Source organism: Poecilia mexicana, unplaced genomic scaffold, assembly GCF_051168715.1.
Source record: "Poecilia mexicana isolate PSO_F unplaced genomic scaffold, ASM5116871v1 scaffold_13, whole genome shotgun sequence".
Taxonomy (NCBI): domain Eukaryota; kingdom Metazoa; phylum Chordata; class Actinopteri; order Cyprinodontiformes; family Poeciliidae; genus Poecilia; species Poecilia mexicana.
Window position 1 is genome coordinate 6,130,884 of NW_028263382.1, and position 18,010 is coordinate 6,148,893.

The 18,010-nt window shown below is 42.8% G+C and overlaps 2 protein-coding genes across 4 annotated transcripts; one reads left to right on the forward strand and one right to left on the reverse strand.

Moving 5' to 3' along the window:
• Positions 1 to 253: 253 nt before the first annotated feature.
• Positions 254 to 11,993, forward strand: masp1 (MBL associated serine protease 1). Its single transcript, XM_014981007.2, has 13 exons — positions 254 to 312; positions 1,082 to 1,298; positions 2,522 to 2,699; positions 3,414 to 3,545; positions 4,141 to 4,337; positions 5,148 to 5,295; positions 5,370 to 5,488; positions 6,270 to 6,348; positions 7,856 to 7,984; positions 8,160 to 8,234; positions 8,580 to 8,827; positions 8,898 to 9,086; positions 10,278 to 11,993. Exons 1-13 carry the CDS (start codon positions 308 to 310, stop codon positions 10,686 to 10,688), a joined length of 2,127 nt encoding a protein of 708 aa, XP_014836493.2. The 5' UTR covers positions 254 to 307; the 3' UTR covers positions 10,689 to 11,993.
• A 201-nt stretch (positions 11,994 to 12,194) lies between these two features.
• LOC106914302 (uncharacterized) lies at positions 12,195 to 17,954 on the reverse strand. Of its 3 annotated transcripts, none has more exons than XM_088011556.1 (8): positions 17,448 to 17,954; positions 16,815 to 16,923; positions 16,676 to 16,729; positions 15,563 to 16,132; positions 15,097 to 15,411; positions 14,739 to 15,026; positions 14,326 to 14,658; positions 12,195 to 12,535 (listed from the first exon to the last, which is right to left on the reverse strand). In XM_088011556.1, exons 2-8 carry the CDS (start codon positions 16,886 to 16,888, stop codon positions 12,523 to 12,525), a joined length of 1,647 nt encoding a protein of 548 aa, XP_087867682.1. In that variant the 5' UTR covers positions 16,889 to 16,923; positions 17,448 to 17,954; the 3' UTR covers positions 12,195 to 12,522. The 3 variants fall into 3 exon arrangements, with proteins under 3 accessions (XP_087867682.1, XP_087867683.1, XP_087867681.1); XM_088011557.1 differs by having other exon boundaries at positions 15,097 to 15,408; positions 15,563 to 16,135; XM_088011555.1 differs by having other exon boundaries at positions 15,563 to 16,135.
• Positions 17,955 to 18,010: the final 56 nt, after the last annotated feature.

Sequence of the window (18,010 nt, forward strand, 5' to 3'; positions counted from 1 at the left end):
CAGACTAACGGCTCTTTTCTGCAATTATGACAGTCAACCTTTGACCCTTTATGGGGTCAAAAGTCATCAGTTTGAAACTTGTTTTGAAACCAGAACTTTATACGGTTCTGGTTCTGAACTCCAGGTGATCAGAACCAGAACCCCTGAGCCGTGACGTCTCTGCATTCGGCCAGCAGGGGGAGCTGTTACGTCACTTATTGAATCTGCCTGCATTTATCACGTGACCGTTTCAGAGCCACACCTCTCCACCAGGTCCGATTCGGTCCGGACAGACGGAGCCGCAGCAGCAGAACTTTAGTCCTTCATCATGAGGTGAGTTTCCTATTGATCGATGATCTGCAGCTGCAGCAACTTCTGATCAGATGATCATTTATTGATCAGAAAACAAATTTGGACTTTCAGATGGAGTCTGAGTGAGAAGGTTCTGGTTGATCAGAGAACAGATGAATTGATCCGGAGACTCACAGAACCGGGTCATCAGAACATGTCTCTGGGTTAAAACATGAGCAGGGCCGGATTCAGAACCATTTGGGCCCTGGGCTGCAGCTGGAGCCGCTTTTGGTGCCCAACCCATGAATGATTCTTTTAGGAATACGAATAAATCGGATCCAATTGTGATCCAGACGTCCCTGTACGAGCGGGTGATATGGGATTAGAATTTCATCACAATATTTTGTGGGATTGTTGTTATAATGCTAAAAATTATGATGAAAAACTATTTATTCCATCTGTTTTAGGTAAATATGGCTGTGAACACGACAGAAAAAAGAAATACTGCTCTTGAAAAATGCTGTGATTTGGAATCAGCTTCAACAGGCCACTTGAAGTGGGATTTAAATAACCCAGATTAACTAAATTTGGGTTATTGGAACGAAATGGAGAAAATAGTAAAAATAAAATTTCTGATAGTCATTTAAAAAATAAAATGTCTTGATAATAAAATTTTATCAAGATATTGATAAATCTGAAGTATTTCCACAATAAATGGTAAACGATATGATGTGATAAATGCCCATCCCTCTGTTCAGTTCTGGTCCGGTCTGGTCTGGTTGGTTCTGATCCGGTTGTCTCTGTGCCTCAGGGTTTTCCTCCTCTCTCTGCTGGTCCGGTTCGGTTGCAGCGCTCAGCTCCGGTCGGAGATGTACGGCAGCCTGGAGTCTCCAAACTTTCCTGACCCGTATCCCACAGACACCAGGCGGAACTGGACCATCAGCGTTCCAGACGGATTCCGGATCACATTGTTCTTCAGCCACTTTGACCTGGAGCCGTCCTACCTGTGCGAGTACGACTTCGTCAAGGTAAGCTAGGAAGACCCGGAACTGGATCAGGGAGCGTCCTGGATCCGGCTGCCTTCCAGAGTCTGAATGGGAACCAAGTTAAGTATCCTTAAATGTAGCTGCAGTCAGATTTCTGGGAACAGTTTGTGACTCCAAAACGACCCACATGAAGAAGAAGAACGTAGCTGCCGCTCAGCAGCACTCTGGTTATGGGAATAAAGATGGCCGCCGCCCAGCAGCACTCTGGTTATGGGAATAAAGATGGCCGCCACCCAGCAGCACTCTGGTTATGGGAATAAAGATGGCCGCCACCCAGCAGCACTCTGGTTATGGGAGTAAAGATGGCCGCCGCCCAGCAGCACTCTGGTTATGGGAGTAAAGATGGCCGCCGCCCAGCAGCACTCTGGTTATGGGAGTAAAGATGGCCGCCCCCATCTGAGGATGTGTTTATTATGTAAAATCAACTTTTTTGAGCTTTATGTTATGATGTTATCATCAAAAACAAACCTGGAGTGTTGCTTTGACTCCTTCATGCATGTTTGAGGAAGAATTTAATCTCCATGGCAACAAATCAGAGGCCCAAAAAGCCTGGGTGGACCCAGCTGGTTTTATACTGGTTGATACTGTTTGGTACTGGTTTTCACTGGTTTTATACTGGTTTGTACTTGAATTATATTCTTTTTTTTGCTGGTTTGTGTCTTTTTATAATGGTTTTAAACTGGTTGATACTAGTTTACATTGGTTTACACTGGTTTTGTACTAGTTTTCACTGGTTTATGCTCATCACTCAGGTTTTATACAAGTTTTTATTAGTTTGTTCTGGTTTGCGCTAAAATATACTGGATTATCTTGGTGTGTACTGGTGTGAGAGGGTTTACTGTTGTTGCTCTGAGTCTGAGGTGTGTGTTGCTGCAGATGCTAGGATTATCGGAGTGTGTGTCGGTGTGTATCGGCGCCCTGCGGTCCGTTGACCCTCCCAGTCTCGGAGGCAGATAAACAGCAGCTGAATGTAAACAGAGCAGCTGGTCTGTTTTCTCTCCCCAGTTTGGACTGAGCCCTGATGGACCCAGATCTCTGGGAGGTTAATGGTTCCAGTTTGACCCGTTTGAGGCCTGATGGAAGCTGCTGATGTTACACTTTGTTCTGACTTCAGGTTACTTTGAGTCAGAATGTTCTGGTTCTGATTCAGATCTCTGGTTCTTCAGTCTGACATAGTTTCTCTGACCTGCTGCGTTGTTGTGCAGGTGGAGGCGGACGGAGAGGCGCTGGCTTTGTTCTGTGGGAAGGAGGAGACGGACACCGAGGCGGTACCGGCCCAGCGGGTCATCACCTCCCCCAGAAACACCCTCAGCGTCCAGTTTGTGTCGGACTTCTCCAACGAGGAGCGATTCTCTGGATTCGTGGCTCATTATAGCGCAGTGGGTGAGGAAACCCAGTCAAGCTGTCGGTTCCTGAAGTTCTGATTCAGGAACAGAACCCGACGGTTAGCATGTCGGATTAACATTAAAACATGCAGCAGCGTCTGAAAGCGGCGATGAACCCTGACATGTTCAGACCAGTTTTAGATGGTGATTTATATGATTTATGTACTATTGAACACCATTTAGATGCAACACTGACAGAACCAAAGCTGTCAAAACAAATTGGTTACATGTGGATTGTTTTGAGAGCCTCCTTGTGACACAAGGTTGAATTAAGCACTTTAGCATTAGCTTCCACTAAAGACTATGTTTATGATTAGTGCTTTAGCGTTAGCTTAAGCTAAATACAGCGCATTAGCATCAGTGTAGCTAATATATGATTAGTGCTTTGGGGTTAGCACTGCTAACATTTTAGTTAGTGGTGAGTCTTATGGTCATTTTAGATAAAAATAAAATTATTTGGCCACAGAGGAGAAAATTTCCACCAAATACCTCAGAGGTTTCTACATTAGTTTCACATCTTCACAAACAAAAACTCAGTCCTGTCTGAAGTCCAAAAGTCAAGAAATTACATAATTTTCCATGATTAAAATCATGAATTTCTGATATTGAAACTGAGATATTTTCTGAATAGTGAGGTAGCAGCACCTGGACGGGCCTCTTCCTGCTGCACATCAGAGCCTGAACTCTGACCTTTCTTCTTCTTCTTCTGCAGATATAGACGAGTGCAGCGAACCCAGAGACGAGGATCCGCTCTGCGATCATTTCTGCCACAATTTCATCGGGGGATACTACTGCTCCTGTCGCTATGGTTACCAGCTGCACACAGACAACCACACCTGCAGAGGTGAGTGTGTTGGCGCCCCCTGGAGGCCCACCTTCATAACAAGACATTTTCCAATATTACAAGTTAAATAATCTGCCAATGGAACTGGAACTTTTTCATCAATATTAATAAATTATTGACTCAAAATAAGCTCTTATTCTTTCCTGAAAAGTTACTGGTAAGTGAGTTTTGTCTTACTTAAAGTGTACGAAGATATTTGCTCTAGAAACGAGACAAAGTTATTGGTAAGATTTAGTGTTTTTGCAGTGCAGTGAGTGTTGGTGTCTCTGATTCAGTCCTGAAACCAGCAGAACAACAGAGTTAAATTAACTCTGATCATTCATAACTCAGCTATTGGAAACAAGTCAGTTGGTTTTCAACCAGTTAAACCATTATAACCAGTAAATATTCAGTTGATTTCACTGACACCAAAGCATCAGGGGCCTCAGTGTGGCTGATAACAGCTGCTGATTGGTGGAAATGTTTACATGATGAAGATGTTTGAGTGTGGAGGAGGAAGCTCAGTGTGTGTGTGTGTGTGTGTGTGTGTGTGTGTGTGTGTGTGTGTGTGTGTGTGTGTGTGTGTGTGTGTGTGTGTGTGTGTGTGTGTGTCCAGTGGACTGCAGCGGTGTTGTGTTCAGGGAACGCTCCGGCGTTCTGAACAGCGTTAACTTTCCGGCTCCGTATCCGAAGAGCTCTGACTGCTGGTACCGCATCGAGCTGGAGGCCGGGTTCAGGATCCAGATGAACTTTGACCCCCGCTTTGACGTGGAGAGCCACCCAGACATCAGCTGCCCCTACGACCACCTGAAGGTAGGACAAACACACCCGGGTTGCCATAGCTAACCAAAACTAACAAGAACTGAACCGAGAAAACATTTTCATTAACTGAAATAAATAAACACGGTAATTAATTAGGAAAAACTCAAACTAATTGGAACTATATCATGTGTTTATAAAACTAATTAAAACATACTGAAACGATATCCTTTGATCTGTGTTCATGAATCTATTTATTAGCTTTTCAAACTGATGTGAAATAGATTTTTTACGTCAGCTGTTGGTAAATCGCGGTACTCCATGCTCCTCCTGGCAGCTACGCTATGCTAATCCGCAAAATGGTAAAGCTGGGAGGAAACTCCAGTCAGCTGGTTATTCAAGAATAATTGGATGTATTTTCTGAAAATGGTTTCTTCTGTTGAGTATTCATTAACCATTTCATGTATTCATAATCACATTACTTTGGTTCATTTTAGGTGCAGAATTCAAAAAAATAAAAGTATAAAATGTTAATAAAAACTAAATATTTAAAGTAATAATTATTAAAAACTAGCAAACACTCTAAAAGCTTATTAAAACTGAATTAGACAAAAACCACACGCATGTTTGCATTGCTGCCTTTGTGGGGACTTTCCATTGACTTCCACTCATTTTCTACATCCTAACCCGACTCTGACCCTAACGCTAACCAAAACTCAATGCACACCTTAGCCCTGAAGCTGACCCCTGACCCACAAACAGCATTTCCCCTCATGGGGACAAGAAAATGTCCCCACAAGGCTATAAGAACCTGGTTCACACACGCCGAGGTGATGACGGAGCGTGTGTGTGTGTGTGTGTCAGATCCAAGCAGGAAGCAGAGAGTTTGGCCCGTTCTGTGGCGATCGTTCTCCAGGAATCATCCGGACCGACAGCAACATCGTCTCCATCCAATTCCACAGCGATGATTCTGGAGAAAACCTCGGCTGGAGGCTGAGCTACTCCGCCTCAGGTGAGACCACGCAGGGGGCGGGGCTACAGGGCTGATGTGGAGACAGAAATTAGGCTTTTATTTTGAAATTGCAGGAAGTCAGTGTCCAGTACCTGAGGCTCCGCCCAATGCGGTGATGGTTCCGATCCAATCAGAATACACCTTCAGGGACCATGTGGTGTTCAGCTGTCAGCCGGGGTTCATCCTGGTCCAGGTGAGGCTCCGATCTGCTGCTGGGAACTGGAACCAGTGACTGAACTGGGAGCAGCAGAGAGGTTCTGATTGGTCTACACAGGTTAGAACAGAAAACACAGGAGAGAGTCTCTCGTTTTGTCTGACCCATTGGATTAAATTTGATTAAACTTTACTTATTTTAGTTAATCAACATAAAAAAAGAAACTCTTGAATTATGCTCACATGGAGAGAATATGTTGATGACTTTGGATTAATGGAGCCAAAATGTTCTCATACCATCAGAATACACCTGGCCAGTAGTGGGAACACTTCTGCTAATGTGCTAATAGCAGAGCAAATTTTTGTTTAGTACTTTAACTCTTTTGCTAACTTTAAAAACATTTAGCACCCTTAGCTTACCATAGAATATTTTTTCCTGTTAAATGCTAAAGTGCTAATTTGCTCAGTTGTTTTGTTAATTTTAAGTTGAATAAAGTTCAACCTTTGTGTTGAAGTTTTGGTTCTTGACTGTTAGGAATTCCTCAAATAGTTAAGGCTCTTATTTTGAGGTGAGTATCAATGTGGTCATATTTAGTGCTTCAACTTTTGCTAAATACCATGTTAGTGCAGCTTTTAGCTTTAACTGATGTTTATGATCTGTGCTTTAGGGTTGGTGCAGCTACGTTTTTAGTTAGCACTGCCCTCCATTGCATTTGGGCATTAAAGAAGGATTTTTAATAGAGAAATCATATTTTTGGTCATGTTGTGGCCCCAGCGGTTACTGGAAAGGCCTCACTGCTCCATGCTGTGATGTGTTGCAGGACGGTGGGACGTCGGATCGTCTCCAGCTGGAATGCCAGGCTGACGGCTCATGGAGCGGCCGTCCTCCTCACTGTGACAGTAAGACTCGGATCTGAGCTCAGAGCTGCTGACGGACATGTTTCCTGTCCAAAAATGGAGACTCTGGAGTTTCACTCAGCAGATCTCCAGTTTCTTTTTCTGTCATCTTGTTTTACACATTCAGATTTATTCATTGCAGATTATTCCGTTAATGTGAAGCTGCATTGTTTCCAACATTTTATGGACCAAACTTCAGGCTCCTAAGTAGTAATTTGTTTCACCAGCTGACACCAGCAGGGGGTGCTGTTGTTTGGAAAAAAGGAGATTTTGTTTTTAAACAGTAGATCTCCGGTGTTGCACGGTTGGGACAATTTGCCAAAATCCATTTTCATCAACGTTTTTTTTGCACCTTATTAAGAATGGGACTAGAAAAGATTGACAGAAATGACAAAATAACTTCCTCAATTTTGCAATAAAGTTTTTGCTTTTTAGTGGCTTGTGGCTTGAGGTGGTTTTTAGGATTCTCCAAAAAAAGAGTTATGTTCCATAGAAAAATGTGCAAATAGTGAACTGTGAACAGTAATTTGTAAAGTGGGTTCACCAGAAAGTTTCCAAAGAAGATTTTTCAACTTTTTCTGAAGGAGATATGACTCCAGACATAAATAATCAATCCAGGGCAGAATTTTATCTCTACCGAAAAAGAAGTAGTATCTATTTTTGTTTCTAGAGTCATTACAACTAAGAGCAGCTTAAATAAATAATAAACAAAGAACTCAAGCTGGTGATCATCTGAAGCTCCCAGCCATAAAAATCTACCTGCAGCCTAAAACAGCCAATCAGACGTGTTGTTGATCACATGCAGTTCCCTTCAGCTGCCACCAGGAGGCAACAGATTCAACTTTAAGCAATCTGAAACCCCCACTGATGAAGAGCAATCTGAGGCATTTCATTTCATTCTTGATTTATTTAAGCAAACATAATTAAAAAGCATTGCATACATATACTGAGAGAAAAAACAAACATGAAGTAAAAATGATTATGTTTCTGTTCGTTGTTACAATTAGGAGTTACACAGAATGTAACTTTACTTACTGTATTTGAATATATCTGTTGTATTGAAATGTGTAAAATCTGAAGTATTACTGAGATAATTTTATCTAAGACGTGTAACTGAGAGAAAGTTAAAGATTAAAGGTTCCAGATCTTCCTTCATCATCTGGAGTATTTATGTAAAAAAACAACAACTCTTAAATAAACTAAAACTAAAAAAGGTGACGGAGACGTTAACAGAAAATATTTAAAGTGTTTGCGGGACGTGGAAACCTACCAAATGAAATGAAGTGGATGCATAAAACCCATAAAAACATTCATTGACATCCTCAGGAACCATCAGGAGTCCGACGTTTTCTTAAGCTCCTGTCTGCTGCAGGTAAGATACTGACTGCTGATAAACACCCTGCAGAACCCCCACCTTAAAAACCAGGACTGTCCCTTTAACACCTGGGCTACATTCCTGCTGATTGGCCGTCCTGGAAGCTGATTGGTCGCTGACTCACGTCTGTTGCAGTGTTGGATTGTGGGATTCCTAAGAAGGTTGATGGAGCTGTTGTGATGTTTGGTCGCCATGACAACAGCACGCTTTTTGGAGCGACGCTCCGTTACGTCTGCGTGGAGGACGGCGTCCAGCTGAGCAACAGTAAGATGGTGATGATGTCATTGGGTCAATTAAGATTTTAATATTTAGTTTAATTAGTGATTATTTTTCATTTCTGTTTATTTATTTCATTTTTATGTCTAAACAAACCAAAGATCTGATTTATTGATCATGTAAACCAAAGATCATGAAGCTTGGGTCGGTTTCTGTGCTGCAGCTTCGTTCAGGTGTGGCCCTGCAGGTGAGTGGGTGGATGCTGACGGAGGAACTCAACTTCCTGTCTGTCTGCCAGGTACGACTCCTCCATCAATCTGAAAATAAAAAACATATCAGACCCACATTTAGTTTTCATCAGCTGCTGACAGAAATAAGAACTAATGTATATAATGTGTTTTAGATGTGAGCTGAGTTACTGAAATACATGAACTCATTAATATTCTGATTTACTGAGTATGGCTGTAGCTGTACTTTTTTTTAACTGTCTGCCTGTTTGCGTTACCTGTCTGTTTTTTTCTCTCTCTGCTTCACGTATCTGTTTATCTGTTTACCTGAATGTTCCCTCTTTATTTTCTTTTCTGTTTACTTGTTTCTTTACCTTTTTGTCTGTTTTCATGTCCGTGGTTTTTATGTCCTCCAGCCTGCGGCCTGCCTTCTCGCCCTCTCCCCCACCAGGTGAAGCGGATTGTGGGCGGTCGGAGCTCTGAGCCCGGTTTCTTCCCCTGGCAGGTTCTGCTCAGTGTGGAGGACCTGTCCCGGGTCCCTGAGGACCGCTGGTTTGGCTCCGGGGCCCTGCTGTCTCAGTCCTGGATCCTGACCGCCGCCCACGTCTTGCGGTCCCAGAGGAGGGACGCCACCGTCGTCCCGGTGGTCCCGCATCACGTGAAGGTGGATGTTTGTCCCTGCATGTGAGGTTCATGCTGTCTTCGTGTCTCAGTCAGGACTTTCTGTCCCTCAGGTGTTCCTCGGGCTCCACAGCCTCAGAGACAAACAGACGTCCACCGGTCGTTCTGTCGATCAGATTGTCCTCCATCCAGACTTTCAGCCCGACAACTACAACAACGACATCGCCCTGCTGAGACTGAGCGAGGCGGCGGAGTTTAACCGGCTGGTCCGGCCCGTCTGTCTGCCACCGGCTCACCAACAGGTGAGCAGGAGAATCCAGGTTTCAGGTTGTTGAAGACAACTGGAAAGACGGACATGGGGTTACTGAGAGACAGGACGGAGACACTAAACATTAAGGGTGAGTGAAACATGGAGGGACACAAAGAGACACTAAGGCTGTTTTCCCTCCCGACACTCCAGTAGATTCAGCTTGATTTGGAACCAGAGTTGCGAGTGAAACCAACCAAATCCTTTGAGTAACCTGTTCCCCTCCTGGCCTGTGGGGGCGCTGCACCAAGAACCAGTGAAGGAAACGGCACAAAAACATCTGAAGACACTGAGAGCAACGTCCTTCTTCACCAAACGGAAACAAAATGGAGGTGGTTGGAAGATTTCATCTTGGAGCTTTGGCTAACCACAACTCATTTTTTCTGCTAGCGCCAGGCTAGCACATTTGTTTTGGTTGCATTTACCCATAATGCCCTGCGCTGTAGTCCGCTTCCTGCTTTTGGAGTGGTCTCTGGTCCGCTTGCTGTTCACATTCCACTCGAACCGAACCAGAGTTCACTTCAACCGAAACCAGACGGAGGTTTGTAGGCGGAGTTCACTTTTTTGGTTCGATTAGCATTCACACCCGATACATTTGGTCCACTTTAAACAGACCGAGTTTGTTTCCCCTGTTAGTCCACATCTTTTCTCCAGATGTGAAAGCACTCCTGCAGAACTGTTCGGTTGGACCCAGACCCGCTTTCTGAGCTGCTTGCAAACCTACAGACCGGTCTCGATCCGAACCAACATGGAAACAAATATCTTTTTGAACTTACGAGCCACCGTAGCTGGGCATCATGGTAAAAATGAGCCCCTCAGTGTGGCTAATGCTGCTGCTGCAGGTGCTACCTGGACTGAAATTGGATAGGTAGATTACATATATGTGCATAGATAAAAGACAGGAACATTCTGTTTCAACCTCTGGTCTAACACATTTTAACACATTAGCTCATTAAGAAGTCTGACTAAAATAATAAAAACTTAAAAGAGTAAAAAACTATACATGTAAACACAATCCTATAACATTTACACATTTGCACGTCTTCAAATGAATTGGACTTTCTAGGCAGACGGACTGAATTAAATCAGACCAAACGGATGAAACCCTGAAAACACAGATGATGTTTTCCACCGCTGCTCCTCCTGGTTGATGATGTGATCTCTTCTTTTCTTCTGTCTCCACCAGGACCGTCCGTCCTCCCTCCTCCCCAACTCTCTGGGTCTAGTTGCTGGTTGGGGGATCTCCAACGCTTCCTCCAACCCGTCCCCGCTGACCTCTGACCTCTTGCAGTATGTGAAGCTGCCAGTGGTCCCTGAGGATGAATGCCAGGCCAGCTACGCTTCCCGCTCCGTCCGCTACAACATCACAGACAACATGTTTTGCGCGGGTTTCTTCCAGGGAGGGCGGGACACCTGCCTGGGGGACAGCGGGGGGGCATTCGTGATGCAGGCGGGGCGGAGGTGGGCCGTGTTCGGCCTGGTGTCCTGGGCCGGACCCGAGGACTGCGGCAGCCAGAGGGTGTACGGCGTCTACACCCGGGTGGAGAAATACCTGAACTGGATTCAGAGCCATGTTCAGGCTGCCCCCTGGTGGTGAGGGAGAGACGCTGCGTCTCCCTGCAGAGACCTGCTGCTCTGCAACACGCAGAATCTCATCAGTTGGTCGATTTGTCAGGAATTTTCATGGATGGTTGAAAGTTCAGACTGTAAAACGATGACTGTGGTTTTACCTTCAGGTTTCACCATGTGAGCTCTTTAATCTGCATCAAATCAATTTAACTGCATGTTTAATTCAGAGTAGCATTTCGAACTTTCTCCACTTCTTTCAGAAATGCCAGACTATTATTTAAATTTATCAGTACGCTGCAAAATAACAAAACCTTACTCAATATCTTAATGTAGTTTCTTGTCCAAATATTTTGAATAAGACAAAATGAACGTACAAATAAAGTCAATTATTCTTAAGTATTGATAAAAACTAATAGTTCTAATAGGCAGATTATTTCAGTTAAGACATTTTTCCCACATTATAAATCACATAATCTCCCTGGGAACTAGTACTTTTAACACCCATCCATCCATTTTCTGTACACTCTTGACCCTTGTAGGGTCAGGGGGTGCTGGTGCCTCTCCAGCTAACGTTCTGGGCGAGAGGCGGGGTCACCTGGACAGATCGCCAGTCTGTCGCAGGGCAACACAGAGACACACAGGACACACAACACACCTAGGGAGTTTAGAGGCCAATTAACCTGATAGTCATGTTTTTGTCATGTGCAGCCTGTATTTTTAACAATATTAATATCATTGACTCACACAAGCTCTTATATTTTGCTGAAAAGTTACTTGTAAGTTAGTTTTGTTGTATTTCAAGCATATATGTTACTTACTGGGTACTGTTGGTCATCCTATTGGTTATTAAAGGGTAAAGCAGAAAGTAAACATCACTTTAATGGGAAACTGATTCCATCAGAAACATTCATCTGATTCTAAGGGTAAATTAAAATATTTTATCCTTTAGTTGTTTTAGTGAAATAATCTTCCTCCTGGTTCTCCAAACTGAGCATGCTCAGACTGCTGTAAGACCACAAAGACTTTACACCGGGTTATTTTTGACTGCTAAGAAATACACTCCTTAAACAGTAAGGACTTTTTATCATTCAGATGAAGATGGATCAGACGAACGGAACAAGATCCAGATCAAACTTTACAGCCAAAAATAAAACTTTAACTTCCTGTTGTCAGAAAAACGTCTGATCAAATATCTCATCTCATTAGAATTTCTTTAATCGTCACGTTGCATTAACTGCACTCCTGAATATATATCATTCTTACTGTGCACTGTTTTATTTTTGTACAATATTATCTGGATCAAAATAAACTATTTTAAATCAATAGGAAATAAGTATTTAAAAGTCTATTCTTTGGGTGGGAGGACATTAGAACTGGGTGATGTTCTCTATCTTCCTGGTTTTAGTCAGAAAGTCAGGTTTGTCAGCAGAACATCCACTGAGCTGGACTCTGTAGCCTCAGTCAGGATCTCCTAGTTGTGGAAGTCCAGCGGAAGTCGACTCTCATCCAAGCCATCAAAGATGAACAGAACCTGGAAGTGTTCAAAGCTGCAGATTTCTTTGGTTTCAGTGAAGAAGTGATGAACAAGTTCCACCAAACTGAACTTTTCCCGTTCCAGCACATTCAGCTCTCTGAAGGTGAATGGAAATATGAACTGGATGTTCTGGTGTTTTTATTTCCCAATACCAGCCACTCCCTTTGTCATCAATGTTCTGACTGGTTGATCTCTGATTGTTGTTTCTGGTCTGTATGGTTTCCTGGATGCTGTTTCAATCTGTCTGACCTCATGTTCATCGTTGACCTCTCCTGTTTCTCCCTTTGTGATGTAGAGTCCAACCCATCTGCTTCAGATGGGTCCATCTTCACGTTTCATCACTGCAAGGGAAAAAAACTACAGAATTAATTGTAAGTTTTTCAAATATCAATTATTTCACTCATTTGAATAAAATTACCTCAGTACCACTTTTATTTAAGATTTTTTCTAATCAGTAAAATGACAATAAATGTGTTATTCCTATCTGTAAAGATCAATTTATGCGTTACAGATATGAAATGGTAGAACCCTGTGATACAGACATATACTTCAATTTCATGACAGAAAACAGTTTCTGATATAAAATCACAATTTATAATGAAAATATAAAAATATACAGATGTAATGTAAAATGTTGCTTTGTATGGGTCGAGTCACCGAGGCAGCAGTCTAACCAGAGGCCCAGACTTCCCTGGACCATCTCCTCCAGACCACAAGACATTCCCAGCAGTGGAACATCATCCCTCCAGTGTGTCCTGGGTTTTCCTCTGCGTCTGCCAAATGACCAAGTTTCTATCTCTAGGGAGAACCCAGACACCCTCTGGTGGAAACTCATTTTGGTCGCCAGTATCTGTGGCCTTGTACTTTCAGCCATTACCCAAAGCTCATGACCTTAGATGAGGGTAGGAACGTAGATGGGAGGTTTGCCTTTGGACTCAGCTCTTTCTTCACCATGGTAGATCAATACAACGCCCGTTTCACTGCAGACGCTGCACCATGTAATGGAAAATTTTAAAATGTGCTCCTCACCCTTCTTCTGCCTTAGGTTATCTGCATAATCTTATTATGAAATTGGTCAAGCTGGTCTCGTATTGACCTCTACAACAGCAAGGGAGAGGTTCTTGATCCTGGAGATTGTTTCTTCCCCAACCAAGAACTTATCTGCCCTCCTTAGCATCAAAGAACAAACCCCTATCCTTAACAATAGACAAATGATCAGACCATCTGTGTTGGGCTCCACAGAGTCCCTGGTACATAACAATCAGGGATTCACACCTCTAGTCCAATCAAGTTTCTCTTCTCTGACCAGAACCTATAAAAGGAAGCCAGATCCACTGTTGGTCAGAGCAGACTTGACAGACCCCTTGACTCTGTATTTCTGTTCTCACCTTGACATGTTTTAATACATTTCTTATTTCTTCTCATCCAGACTCTTGCTAAAGTAATTTTTTCCATTACAACCAATTCGCCTGTCGATCTCCATTTTTCCCTCATTTGTGAGCAAAATCCCTGCAAAGAGCAGAGACGTGATCCTAAAGTCACCCAAATGGATCACCTAGGTATTCTGTCCTTATAGGTTATGAACAGAATCAGTGACAAATGGTAACGTTGGCAGAGTCCAACTCTATAGGCAAGGACCAGTGTCAGACTCTCACACCTGTCAGACAGGGACCTAACAGGCCCTAAAGATGAGATTTAACTTAAAGCATTATCGTTTCCTAATGTGTGGGTCAGTTGTTGGTATTTTTCATAGATCACAATAACTGTTCTGGGAATTTAAACATTGCAAAGAAATGGAAAGGTCTGATGACAGCTCCAAATATCAGATAGTTTGCACCAAAAATAAAATCAGTCAGCACTAATGGCTCCAAACAATATGGAGCCATATCAACCATGATAACCCTGCAGCCCTCTATCCAGTTCTCATGGTTCACAAATCTCCCATCATCTAGGAAGGAGCCTGCTTTACGTTTCCAGGTTGTCCATTGAATAACCTTGAAGCCAAATGAAAGCCCTTTTCTCTGGGCTCCGTCAATGCCTCCAACTCCAGAGTGTTGCTTCAACCTCACCAACTTCATCCAGTCTGACCGTATGATGTTTCAGACACATAGGGGCCATAACAGAAACGTACCTCTGATTAGTAGACTGATCATCTTCAGGTCCAGAACCCTCTGGAGGTTCAGAGATGCTCTGATGATGAGGTAAACGTTCAGATCCCAACAGGGTGTCAGGTTCTGGTCCCAGCTTTGATCCAGATTCACATCCTATTAATGTCTGAGATTGAAGTTCGGGTTCAGTGTTGGGTTCAAACCCTGATAGTGTCTCAGCTTCTGGTACTGATCCAGGTTCATTAACTGATATGGATTCAGTTCCGAATACAAGTTCAGAGTTGGGTTCATCTTTGGATTCAATCTCAAGCCCAGGTCCAGCTGGAGGTTCAGGGGAGTCTGGTTCCTGTGTGTGACTAGAAAAGTATGATAAAGGAAAAATATATTCCCAGAATTATTTTCCAGATATACGGGACATAAATATAAAAAAACATACCTTTGATTGGTAGACTGATCATCTTCAGGTCCAGAATCCTCTGAAGGTTCAGAGACGGTCTGAGGATGAGGTAAAGGTTCAGATTCCAGCAGGGTGTCAGGTTCTGGTTCCAGTTCTGATCCACATCCTGATAAGGTCTCAGATGGAGGTTCAGGTTCAGAGTTGGGTTCAAACCCAGATGGTGCCTCAGCATCTGGTACTGATCCAGGTTCATAAACTGATTTGGTTTCTGATCCAGCTCCAGAGTTGGGTTTGTATTCTGATTGTGTCTCTGGTTCCTGTGTGAGGCTGGAAAAGTGTGCAAGAAAATAAATGTTTTCAGAAATGTGTTCGACATTCTGATATATCAGAAACTTACCTTTGATTGGTAGATTGATCATCTTCAGGTCCAGAATCCTCTGGAGGTTCAGAGACTGTCTGAGGATGAAGTAAAGGTTCAGATCCCAACAGGGTCTCAGGTTCTGGTTCCAGTTCTGATCCACATCCTGATAAGGTCTCAGATGGAGGGTCAGTTTCAGACTTGGGTTCAAACCCTGATGTTTCCTCAGCATCTGGTACTGATTCAGGTTCATTAACTGATTTGGTTTCTGATCCAGACAAAAGGTCAGCGTTGGGTTCGCATCCAGTCTCAGGTCCAGGTTGAGGTTCAGGGAAGTCTGGTTTCTGTGTGCTGCTAGAAAAACATGGTTAAAAAGAAAAGGTAAATGTTTTCAGGTCAACAACTGTAGTTGGTATGAAATGCACCCTGGTTTACATTAATTATTCCCATTTCTAAGCTCTCACCATGAAATTTCAGACATATGAGGAATATAAGACAAACTTACCTTTGATTGGCAGAGCGATCATCTTCAGGTCCAGAATCCTCTGGAGGTTCAGCGATGGTCTGAGGTAAAGGTTCAAATCCGAACAGAGTCTCAGATCCAGGTACTGGTACTGATTCAGGTTCATAAACTGATTTGGTTTCTGATCCGGATACAAGTTCAGATTTGGGTTCAAATCCTAACAGGGTGTCAGGTTCTGGTTCCAGTTCTGATCCACATCCTGATGAGGTCTCAGATGGAGGCTCAGGTTCAGAGTTGGGTTCAAACCCTGATGGTGCCTCAGTTTCTGGTACTGAGTCAGATTCATTAAGTGATTTGGTTTCTGATCCGGGTACCAGTTCAGATTTGGGTTCAAATCCCAACAGGGTGTCAGGTTCTGGTTCCAGTTCTGATCCACATCCTGATAAGGCCTCAGATGGAGGTTCAGGTTCAGAGTTGAGTCCATATCCTGATAGATTCTCAGGTTCTGGTTCATAAACTGGAATGGTTTCTGATCCAGAGTTGGGTTCGTATTCTGACACCGTCTCTGGTCCAGTTACAGGCTGGGCTTCAGGTGAGTCTGGTCTCTGTGTGCTGCTAGAAAAATATATCCACGAACAAAAAGGGAAAAGTTTGCAGGTTAACATTGTCTGTAGTTGTGGTGAAATTTCAGTTTATTTTTATTTTCAACAACTGACCAGCTGTTATGCTGTGAATTTGCCCTTACTATAAAATGTTCTATTCTTAATTTTGTTTGTATTAGTTTTGTATATATACTGCATTTTTGCAGGAAATGGACATTTTTCTACGTTTTGGTAATTTTTCACTTTTTCCATTTTCTTGATGATCTTTCTGTTTTCATTCATTCAACAGGTCAGCATTCACACTGCTGTTTCACACAGAACTGTGTTTTCTCCAGTTTCTCTTTCTAAGCTCTCATTGTGATATTTCAGACATGTTGGGGACATTTATATGAGTCTGAATACATTCACAGGATGTTGTGGATTAATAAAGAGTGGTACTTAAGCTGATGGTTTTTAAAGTTTTGGAAAAACAAAAATGAACAGTTGAGCATTCAATCTTTCCTAGATGATAAATAGTGGATGATCATGAACTGGAGAAAAGCTGAAAGCGTACCAGAATGAGCAACACCAAGTCAGACATGTTGGGATGGGATGTTGGTCCTCTGAACTGTAACAACAAAAGCAAAAACAGAAACGCTGAAGATGCGGTGATGTCCATACTGAGCTCAGCCAGTCAGAGACGCTGGTCTCACCTTTGACCTCTGCTCCGTTTCTTCTGCTCTCTGAGCAGAGGAACCCTCTCATTCACATCCTGATCCTGATCCATGCTGCTGAATCCACATCAGCTCACACTGCCTTCACCTGCAGAGGAAACAGATTGTTAGGATTCATCTGAAGCGGTAAATGTTGGTTCTTATTCTCTGATTCACCTCAGGGTCAGGAGGTTCAGTTTCCTCAGAGTTTAAACTGACTGGATGAGAAACATGATTCTGGAGTTGGTATAACAGAAACAGTTTTACTTGGCTTAATACAATAGTCACTGAGTGAATATTATGAGCTCCACCCTGTGAGAGAACGGCAGGCCTTCAGGATCTTCACCCTCAGGGTTCATCAGTACATTACGGCAGGGGCCCCGCTGCAAAGGTTGGCCCTGGGCCCCAAAACGACTGAGTCTGCCTCTGCATACCTTCACTCTGTGGCTTTTCCGTCTGTTTGCTGTTGGTGTTTGTCTGCAATTCGACTGGAGTTTGTCTCTCACTTCCTGAAGTAAACGTTGGAGTGACAGTCTGTCGAGTTGCAGCCTGACTCTAACTTCACTGTGGAGTCATGAATGAAGCTCTGATGCAGTTTTATCTCTACAAAATATAAAGAAAAGAAAAACTCACCCGGATCACAGCTCTTCTTCAGAAACGTCGTGTATCACCTGCAGCTTCGCTTGTTGTTTTCTTCCTGATTTTTCTTGTTTTTCTTGTTGGCAGAGCCTCTTGGAGACACTCCCACTGACGTGTGTGAACCTGCTGAGCATCACTGCTTTTAGTTTATTTTTAGTTTTTATTTCTGTTAGAACTGTTTTACATTTCTTCATAAAAATGAAACATAATTTTTTCCAATTTAATCACCTTTTGTTTTTAAGTCTTTAAGACCTTCAGGGTTTGTTACATAAATTTCTGTCACTGGTGTTTCTCATTAAGATTTCAGTTTCATATTTCATAAAACTAATATTTTTGGTCTGTTGGTGTTTTTATGCTTTAATGTTTGGAAAAAGCTCTAAAGTTTGATTCTTGTTAACAACCTCAGGCTGGTTTTAGTTTGGAAGCTGAAAGAAAACTGAAGTTGGACTGAATTTAAGACCTGACCGCCGATGTGAAGTTTTTTAAAATACATATTTTTTTATGAAATTCTCAACTCAAAGGTGATCAAAATAGAGCAAAAAACTAATCAGATCTGG

Excerpts from the sequence above, each read along its gene's own strand:
- LOC106914302 (XM_088011555.1), bottom strand. The coding sequence starts at position 16,888 with ATGGATCAGGATCAGGATGTGAATGAGAGGGTTCCTCTGCTCAGAGAG. Across the intron at positions 15,027-15,096 it reads GATCAATCTACCAATCAAAG|CCTCACACAGGAACCAGAGA; the intron begins GTAAGTTTCTGA and ends ACACTTTTCCAG. Across the intron at positions 14,659-14,738 it reads GATCAGTCTACCAATCAAAG|TCACACACAGGAACCAGACT; the intron begins GTATGTTTTTTT and ends ATACTTTTCTAG.
- masp1 (XM_014981007.2), top strand. Across the intron at positions 5,296-5,369 it reads GCTGAGCTACTCCGCCTCAG|GAAGTCAGTGTCCAGTACCT; the intron begins GTGAGACCACGC and ends TTGAAATTGCAG. Across the intron at positions 8,235-8,579 it reads ACTTCCTGTCTGTCTGCCAG|CCTGCGGCCTGCCTTCTCGC; the intron begins GTACGACTCCTC and ends TATGTCCTCCAG.